At 42.9% G+C, this 8,958-nt stretch overlaps 1 protein-coding gene and 1 pseudogene across 2 annotated transcripts in view; both read right to left on the reverse strand.

The window, feature by feature from the left end:
• Positions 1-8,958, reverse strand: part of LOC107184067 (vascular endothelial growth factor receptor 1-like) — a gene marked incomplete at both ends in the record, with an annotated part of 61,062 nt that overhangs the window by 31,781 nt on the left and 20,323 nt on the right. The window contains 2 exons of the mRNA XM_015567730.1: positions 2,938-3,110; positions 4,891-5,008. Of these exons, the coding sequence (XP_015423216.1) occupies positions 2,938-3,110; positions 4,891-5,008 (291 nt within the window). The remainder of the gene's footprint in view (positions 1-2,937; positions 3,111-4,890; positions 5,009-8,958) is intronic.
• The window catches only part of LOC102757919, a 2,302-nt pseudogene continuing 797 nt past the window's right edge, over positions 7,454-8,958 (reverse strand). The window contains exon 2 of the transcript XR_001514891.1: positions 7,454-8,946. The product of XR_001514891.1 is annotated as an apoptosis-inducing factor 1, mitochondrial pseudogene (transcript). The remainder of the gene's footprint in view (positions 8,947-8,958) is intronic.

Raw genomic sequence — 8,958 nt, forward strand, 5'->3', positions numbered from 1 at the left:
TAGCCTAAATACCCATGAGCAGATGAATGGCTTAGAAAACTGTGGTACATCTATACAATGGAATACTATGCTGTTGTAAAAAAGAAGGAACTCTTACCATTTGCAACAGCATGGATGGAACTGGAGAGCATTATGCTAAGTGAAATAAGCCAGGCAATGAAATAAAAATACCACATGATCTCACTCATTTATGGATAATAAAGAACATTATAAACTGATGAACAAAAATAGATACAGAAGGCAGAGCAGCATCGAACAGACTATCAAACGACAGTGGGAAGGCTGGGGAGAGTTGGGGAGGGAGGAAAGAGATCAAGCGAAGGATTTGTATCTATGCATATAAGCATAACCAATGATGCAAGATACTGCAGGGTAGGGGAAGCCGGGGGAAGGTCAATGGGGAAAAAAAGGAAACATATGTACTACTTTTTGTAATACTTTTTAAGCAATAAAATAAAATTTTAAAGAAAACATTTAAAACAAAAACAGGCAACATGTTTTTGTTTGAGAAAGCACAAACTACACAGCTTTTGACCAGAGAACCCCTAGGACAGATGGAAGGTGTTACCAGGTTTTTGTTGCTGTCTTTCCTTCCCCTTCAGATACCTTATTGATGAAATTCTGAGTCAAGGAATAGGTTTAACAGAGAGGAAACCTAGAAAAAGTGATAGTGGTGGGTAGGGATGTGGAATTTTGCTCTTTGTTTTGGCTTTGACATTTATTTGACTAGTTGGAATAAATGATGGTCTGTGTCCTGACATGTTACTTGATATAGAAACAATTTCTTGGGAAATAGGGTACCGAAGACATGCTGATTAAGTAGTAATATTGAACAATTTTGGCAAAAGACTCTGATAAAAGATAAGGCAAAGGTGGTAGCAAAATATGAGACTTTATTCACCTCATGTGATTATTATGACAACCTTGTGAGGCAGATATCACAATTCTTATTTTAAAGACTAGAGGCCCAGTGCATAAAATTCATGCACTGGGGGTGGGGAGTTCTCTCAACCTGGCCTGCACCCTCTTGCAGTCCAGGATCCCTCACTCCTTACCTCCCTCCTGCTCGCTGCTCCTTACTGATCAGCTCCCTGTTCCTTAGCACTGTTGTGGAGGTGGGAGAGGCTCCTACCACCGCCAACTGTGATTGCCAGCCATGAGTAAGGCTTCTGGTGGAGCAGTGTTCCCCCTGTGGGAATGCACTGACCACCAGGACGCAGCTTCTGCATTGAGCATCTGCCCCCTGGTGGTCAGTGTGCATCATAGCAAATGGTTATTCTGGTCATTCCACTGTAATGGTCGCTTAGGCTTTTATTATATAAACTAGAGGCCAGGTGCACATCGTGCACTTGAGGGGGGGCGGGGTTCTCAGCCCAGCCTGCACCCTCTCACAATCAAGGATCCCTCAGGTAGAGTCCAGTCCCATCGCAGCATGGCTTTGGCCCTGGTTGGGTCTCATATGGACGCCCGCCGCCCCGGGTCGCAGATAGCAGGCCTGGATGGCGGCAGGGCAGGCGGGATGGCGCTGTCCTGCCCTGCCTGCAGTATGAAAATTAGCCTCCATCTTTGTTGGTGGTTAATTTGCATATCATGCTGATTAGCCAATGGGAGTCATAGCGAAGGTATGGTTAATTACCATGTTTGTCTATTATTAGATAGGATGATTAAACAGGATCATAAGAGCTAAGTGAATTGCTAAGTTCACATGTCCAGTAAGAGCTTGATGCAGATAATATGGGTTTGAGAATAGGTACTAAGGCTAAACTTCCCTTCATTGTGTGCTCACTTGACTGAAAACGTGACAAGTGATCAAACTAAATTGAGAGAATAACAGAGGTCGCAAAAAGGTACCACGTGCTTACCTCCATGTCCAAAATGGAAATTATCTAACCATGGCAACTGTGGTAGTGATGGGGATAGTGGTGGTAGCTGTTTTTAGTTTTTCAAATTAATCTGCTCTTTTTGATAGTGGGAGGCCCAGAGAAATCTAGGAAACATTCATAGTAAGCAAGGATGGGCAAGTGACAGATAATCTATGGTTTATATAAAACAAATATGCTGAATAAGAACCTAGGAAGCTTCCCTCCCTCCCACAACCTCTGTTTATTTGCAAAGCTTTGTTGTTGAGAAAGAAAAGATGGGGAGGCATAATCCTAGAGCTACATAAGGACACATCTGGCTTCTCTTTCTCTTTCTGCTCTGTGATGAAATAAGACTAAAAATATAAAGGACCATTCTATTCAAGAATGGCTCTTATTTCTCATGGACTTCCCTTCTCCTTACCGGAAGCCCAATATGTAAGTGAAGGTAATGTAGGCTGCTCATAATAGCAGAAAGGTCTCCTGCTGGAAGACAATGCAGAGACAGAGAGAGGTTTGGGGGAAGAGATAAACTAGCTAAGTCATATTGGCTTTCAAGCCATTAGATAAAATTGGAGTAAGGACATTATCAGGCAGACAGCGGTGGCTGTGCTCAGAATGTATGATTTGACCATTTTTTTTCTACTTTCAAGGGAAATCAGCAGCAGTGGATCTAGGATAAGAAATAATACAATAGAAAGAATATGGGCTTTTGAGCCAGACAACCTGTGTCCCAATTCCAGTTCATCAAGTTACCAAGCAAGTTACATTTCATGTACAGAAACAGTTACTAAGATGGATTTTGGGCTCTCCACACCACAAATGACATTTTCTCAATAAGAATAGACCAATTTTAAGGGTCTCTGGTAACAGAAAATGACAGGAAATGAATTTGTTAGAGCTCTGAAAATTCTATCAGCATAGAGGGTTAATCAACAAACATCTTGTGACCTTCAAAACCCTTGTCCCTTCATAGCTGAGATAGCTCCAATTGTATTCCTGCTTTGATTTTTTTTTCTATCACAATAGACACAGGAACCTGGAATTGTTATATGGATTCCAAATCCCAAAAACTCACCATTGACAATCAGTTGTATGGTGAGGTTTTTGTAGAGTCCATGCTTGCTGTTGCTCAGAGCAAAAGTGTAGTTCCCCGCGTGCTTTACATTCACTTCCAGGATTGTGAGTTTGTACTTGACAGGGTCAAGTTGAATGGTATGGTTTACTAGGAGTGGTTTTCCATCCTTGAACCTGTGAGGCATGGGGAAGGAATGGTTAGTACAGTGACAGCTTCTAGGACATAGAGCTTTCTACCCCAGTGACATTTTGATTATGCTTCATCATGATATAAATTCTCAGGCTGGAGCACCTTTGTACAGCCACACTAGTATTAAAAAATTAAATCTGTCTTTTCCTTTTTCCTTAATAATAAAAACTTTTGGAAAGTGGCCTCACCCATGCTTCCACTTCCTCACTTTCCATTCATTCCTTAACACTTGAAACTCGGAGTTTTCTCTCTGACATTCAAAACCATATTCTCCAGGTTTACCAGCAATGCCCTGCTTATCAAAGCCAGTGGCATTCTCTCAGCATTCATAAACTTCAGATCTTTGAGAGCCTCTGGGACACTATTCTAATCATTGTTTCTCTCTCTTCTTCACTGACTCTTCTTCCATTTCCTTCCTCCTTAATTATGTTTCCTACAGAGCAAGAACTTAAAATATTTCAGCAAACTGCAGAAATAAGGAGATAGGGGGCTTTGGATAAGCAATTTAGGAGTTGCTAATGATTTGAATATGTTGTGTAAATATCAGTAATAATGTAATAAAGGCTTAACCCCCCCCAATATAAATGTTCCCCTGGATTTTGCCTTTGGGTTCTTTTCTCTGGATGCACTCTGCCTGGGTGCATTTATCCACTCCCAGTTGATGACTCCCCAGCTGACAGCTTCAACATGTAGTTCCAGACCCATATTTCAAAATGTTAATTGACTATCTCTAAATAAGCTCATCCTGGTGTTCCTTTCCTGCTCCATTCACACTACATTTTCATCCTGATGTAACCCAGACTGGTAATAGCAGCACCAGTTTCACGTTCCACCAAACTTAAAAATTGTGAAAGAATTATAATTTTGGGTTTTGATTCAGACATCTAATTGGATACGGAATCCTGAAGATTCTGCCTCTGCAATGTTTTCCAAATCTATTTCTTATATCTCATTGCCTTCAGATTATGCAGGGCCATATAATGTCTCACAACTATTGCTATAACCCTATAAGCTGGTAGCTATTTCTCTAGTCTTTCTCCATTCCAAACCATTTGACACACATAAGGCCATGTTAATATTCCTAAAGCTTAGCATCAAATTTATCACTCCCAAATCCAGTCTTTGATGATTCTCTACTGTCTACTTTAATAAGCAATAGAGATTTTAAAAAAAACAATAATTTATCATTTACTCCTTAGAACAATTCTATAATAATAGAATATCACCACACAAATTTTACAGATAAAGAAACTGAAAGTTAGAGAGTTTAAGTAACTTGCTTGGTAACTTGATGAACTGGAATTAGAACACAGGTTGTCTGGCTCAAAAGCCCATATTCTTTCTATTGTATTATTTCTTACCCTTAAAGTATCTCTATTAGACTGGGTAAGATTACCTTCAAGACTCCTTCCAAATCTGAGATTATGGAATTCTGCAATAGCCTTGGTACCTTCCCAGTCTTATTTCCTCCTCTCTTTTCAGAGTAGAAAACTCATTTTTCCAAATACATGAAAGATCAATAAAAGAAAATGGAAACAAGCAAAGAAACCTATAGAGGAGAAGATAAAATACTAGTTTCTAGGGCTGTCAGTGCCCTGAAAGTAGGATTGGGGTTAGGGTATATTTCTGAGTCCTCACTACCTAGCCCAGGGTCTGCTGCAAGACTGACCTCCAGTAAGGATGTATTGAAGGAACAGGTGTTAAGGGTGGGAATTAAGAGACTCTTCGAAACAGGAAACACCCAGGATAAAAGGCCCTACTTACCAGGTTACATTGGGGTGAGGAAAAGCATCCACTCTTACTCCCATTTTGAGCATACTTTGTCCAGCTGTCACCTCATAGATGCGACTTCTCTTGTAGCTCACATTGAGGAATGGTTTTTCTAGAAGTAGAACAGGGATGGAGTCAGAAGAAGAAGGTTTAACTGAGTCCCAATTTTGTTCACACTCCCATTAGCAATCACATCCTTCCCAACCCCAGAAGGATCAATCTTGATTATCATAAGCTGGTGTTTCTCAGTGTGGATTGGAGGGAGGCACTGTTGGAATTTTTAAAGGGATAATTCTTTTTTTTTCATTTTTCTTTTTTTTAAATCTTCACCCGAGGATATATTCATTGGGTTTTTTTTAATTCTTTTTTTGTTGTTGTTGACAGTATTACAGATGTTTCCCATTTTCTCCCTTTCTGCTCACTTCTACCCAATCCCTGCACCACACCAGGCTGTCCTCATACTATTATCTGTGTCCATGAGATATGCATATCCTATATAATAAAGAGCTAATATGCAAATGGTCATCACACCTTCATGCTGTCACACCCTAATGGCTCAGACACTCAACACTGGGGAGAGAGGAATGGGGACCAGCCAGGCACAAATGAGCTCATGAGAGACGAATGGGGACCAGCAAGGCACAAATGAGCTCGTGAGAGAACAATAGGGACCAGCCAGACTGCAGCCCAGGAGAGGGACAAGCCGCCTGCCCCATGGTCCCGGGTGCCAGAGGCTGCGTCTGCACCTGTGGCCTGGGAGAGGGACAAGCCATCTGCCCTGCAGTCCCAGGTGCCAGCACTTGTGGCTGCAGCTCAGGAGAGGGACAAGCCACCCACCCCACAATCCCAGGCGCCTGTGGCTGTGGTCCCGGCAAAGCCACTCACCCACAGCCCCCTGTGGCTACAGCCAGTCTGGGCAAAGCCAGCCCGGGTTCTGGGTACCTGCAGCTAGCCAGAGAGAGGGAAGCCTGGGTCCCAGGTGCCTGCGACTAGCTGGAGGAGGGAATCCTGGGTTCCAGGTGTGGGGTGAGGCAGAGGCAGTTAGGGGAGAACAGGCAAGCAGAGGAGCAGTTAGCGGCAATCAGGTAGGCAAGCAGAGGTGGTTAGGGGAGATCAGGCAGGCAGGCAGAGGGGTAGGGGTGATCGGGCAGGCAGGCAGGTGAGCCGTTAGGAGCCAGCGGTCCAGAATTGCGAGAGGCAGTCAGACATCCCCCGAGAGGTCCCGGATTTGAGTGGGTGCAGGTCAGGCTGAGGGGAGCACCCCCCCCCCCCCCACAACTTTCATGCACTGGGCCTCTAGTATGCATATATATCATTTGGTTAATTTCTTCCTGTATCCTCCCATTTCCACCCTCTTCACCTCCCCACTAAGATCTGTTATTCTGTTCTATGCATCCATACCTCAGGACCTATTTTGTTCATTAGATTCCACATATAAGTAAGATCATATTATATTTGTCTTTCTCTGACTGGCTTATTTCACTTAGCATAGTAGTCTCCAGGTCCCTCCATGCTGCCTCAAAGGGTGAGAGAACCTTCATTTTTACAGCTGCATAGTATTCCATTGTGTAAATGTATCACATCTTTTGCATCCATTCATCTATTGATGGTCACTTGAACTGTTTCCAGATTTTACCTATTTAAATAATGCTGCTATGAACATAGGGATGCATTATTTTTAATTTAAATTCTTTATTGCTTAAAGTATTACATATGTCTCCTTTTTCCCCCATTGACCTCTCCCGGCCATTCCCACCCCCAGCACATGCCTTCACCCTCCTACTGTCTGTGTCCATGGGTTATGCTTATATGCATTCATATAATTCATTTGGTTGATCTCTTACACCCCCGCTCCCTGCCTTCCCTCTGAGGTTAGATGGTCTGTTCGATGCTTCTGTGTCTCTGGATCTATTTTTCTTCATCAGTTTATGTTGTTCATTGTATTCCACAAATGAGTAAGATCATGTGATATTTATCTTTCTCCGACTGGCTTATTTCACTTAGCATAATGCTCTCAGTCCATCAATGCTGTTGCAACTGATAGGAGTTCCTTCTTTTTTATAGCAGCATAGTATTCCATTATGTGTATGTACCACTGTTTTTAAATACACACATCTGCTGATGGGCACTTAGGCTGTTTCCAAATCTTAGCTATGGTGAATTGTGCTGCTATGAACATAGGGGTTACATATATCCTTTCTATTGGTGTTTCTGATATCTTGGGATATATTCCTAGAAATGGGATTACTAGGTCAAATGGGAGTTCCACTTTTAATTTTTTGAGGAAACTCCATACTATTCTCCACAGTGGCTGACCAGTCTACATTCCCACCAGCAGTGCACGAGGGTTCCTTTTCCTCCACATCCTTGCCAGCACTTGTCATTTGTTGATTTGTTGATGGTAGCCATTCTGACAGGTGTGAGATGGTACCTCATTGTCGTTTTGATTTGCATCTCTCAGATGCATATATTCTTTATGATTGATGTTTTGGGCTTCTTTGGATATATTCCCAGAAGTGGGATCACTGGGTCAAATGTAAGTTACATATATATTTTGTAGAAGAATCAGGTTTTATTTAGTGATGTGAACATTAAAAATATGCCTACATCGCTGAAATATTCACAAGGGACATGATCATTCATTCACATTCATACACTCAGAGGAATAAAAAAATGCTTCTTTAGTCATTCAAACTGCTGTCAGGGAGAGCAAAGAGCTTGCTTATCCCACTGGGGGGCTTCAGTCTTCATGAATGTTGAATATTTTAGCTACTTCATTTAGATCTTCATGTTGCTCACCATCCTTAATGATCTTCCTTGCTATCGGCATTCAGTTGAAGATGTTCCACAGCACAATCCCCACCACCACTTTGTCCCTGAGGTAGAAGATAACACCTTTCCCATAGCCCTCCCCTTCAACAGGGACCTGGAGGACCCGAGGGTTACTTGGAAGAACAGGGATTTCTGTGGCTTCTGACTCTGTCTCACTCTCTGATCGAATACCAGTCCCTGACTGCTCTGTGGCAGATTTCGGGTTATCTTGTGCAGACGGTTTTGCAAAGACATCAACCGTGGGCAAACTATTATCCACAAGACCAGTAGCTTCATAGCCAACATCAGGGCCCAAATTGCTCCAGAACATTGACTGATGCCAGTATGGCTTAGCAGCTCCAGTCATATTTTCTCCAGCCAATCTTCCGCTCACAACAGCATGATCATGGTGCTCTACCCGCCTCCTACCCAATTTTATATCATAGAAGCATGCAGCATCTCCTGCCACCCAGATGTTAAAGTGTGCTTGGAGCTCTGCATTTACCAGGAAGCCACCAAAATCTGAGTCTATTTCTAGTCCACCAGTCTTAGCCAACTCAACATTGGGCTCTATGCCCACAGCTGCAACTATGTGGTCAGTTTCTACCTTCCGGCCATCTTTCAGCTTGATGAGTAACCTGCCACCACTGACTCCAACTGATTGCACAATGGCATTGGGCAGCACCTTCACCCCCTCTCGTCTGACTTTTTCCATGGTCCAATTGCTGAGGTATTCAGGGAGGACCTTTCCCATATTTCCGTTCGCAGGGAAGGGTTGAATCACTTCGGTGCCTGAGGCTTGAGCTTTTCTGCCAAGAGCACAGGCCAGTTCACTACCAAGGAAGCCCCCACCGATAATCGTAATCGACTTGACTTCCCGGTAAATCTTCTCTAAGGTTCTAAAGTCTCCAATCTTTCTGAAAAGTGTTTTTCTACTCTTCACCTCTGCTCCAGCCCTATCAATGGCAGACAGAGTTCTGGGAGTGTCTCCTGTTGCAATCAAGCACTTTTCATAGGTTATTTGAGAGCCATCATTAAGTTTCACCATGTTGCCTCTCACATCTACATGTACTACCTTCTTCCCAGTGAGGACAGCCACACCACCATTCTCAATGTGAGGCAGGTCCTGAGCAGAGACATAGAAAGAAGGTGGCTGGAAATATATGTTTCTCTCTTTTACATTCCACTGCCTGAATCGCAGTGTCTTTGTGACATTTGGATCATCTGAAAACCACAGTTCTTTTTAAGGAG

This window comes from Myotis davidii, unplaced genomic scaffold (assembly GCF_000327345.1).
Source record: "Myotis davidii unplaced genomic scaffold, ASM32734v1 scaffold2184, whole genome shotgun sequence".
NCBI lineage: Eukaryota > Metazoa > Chordata > Mammalia > Chiroptera > Vespertilionidae > Myotis > Myotis davidii.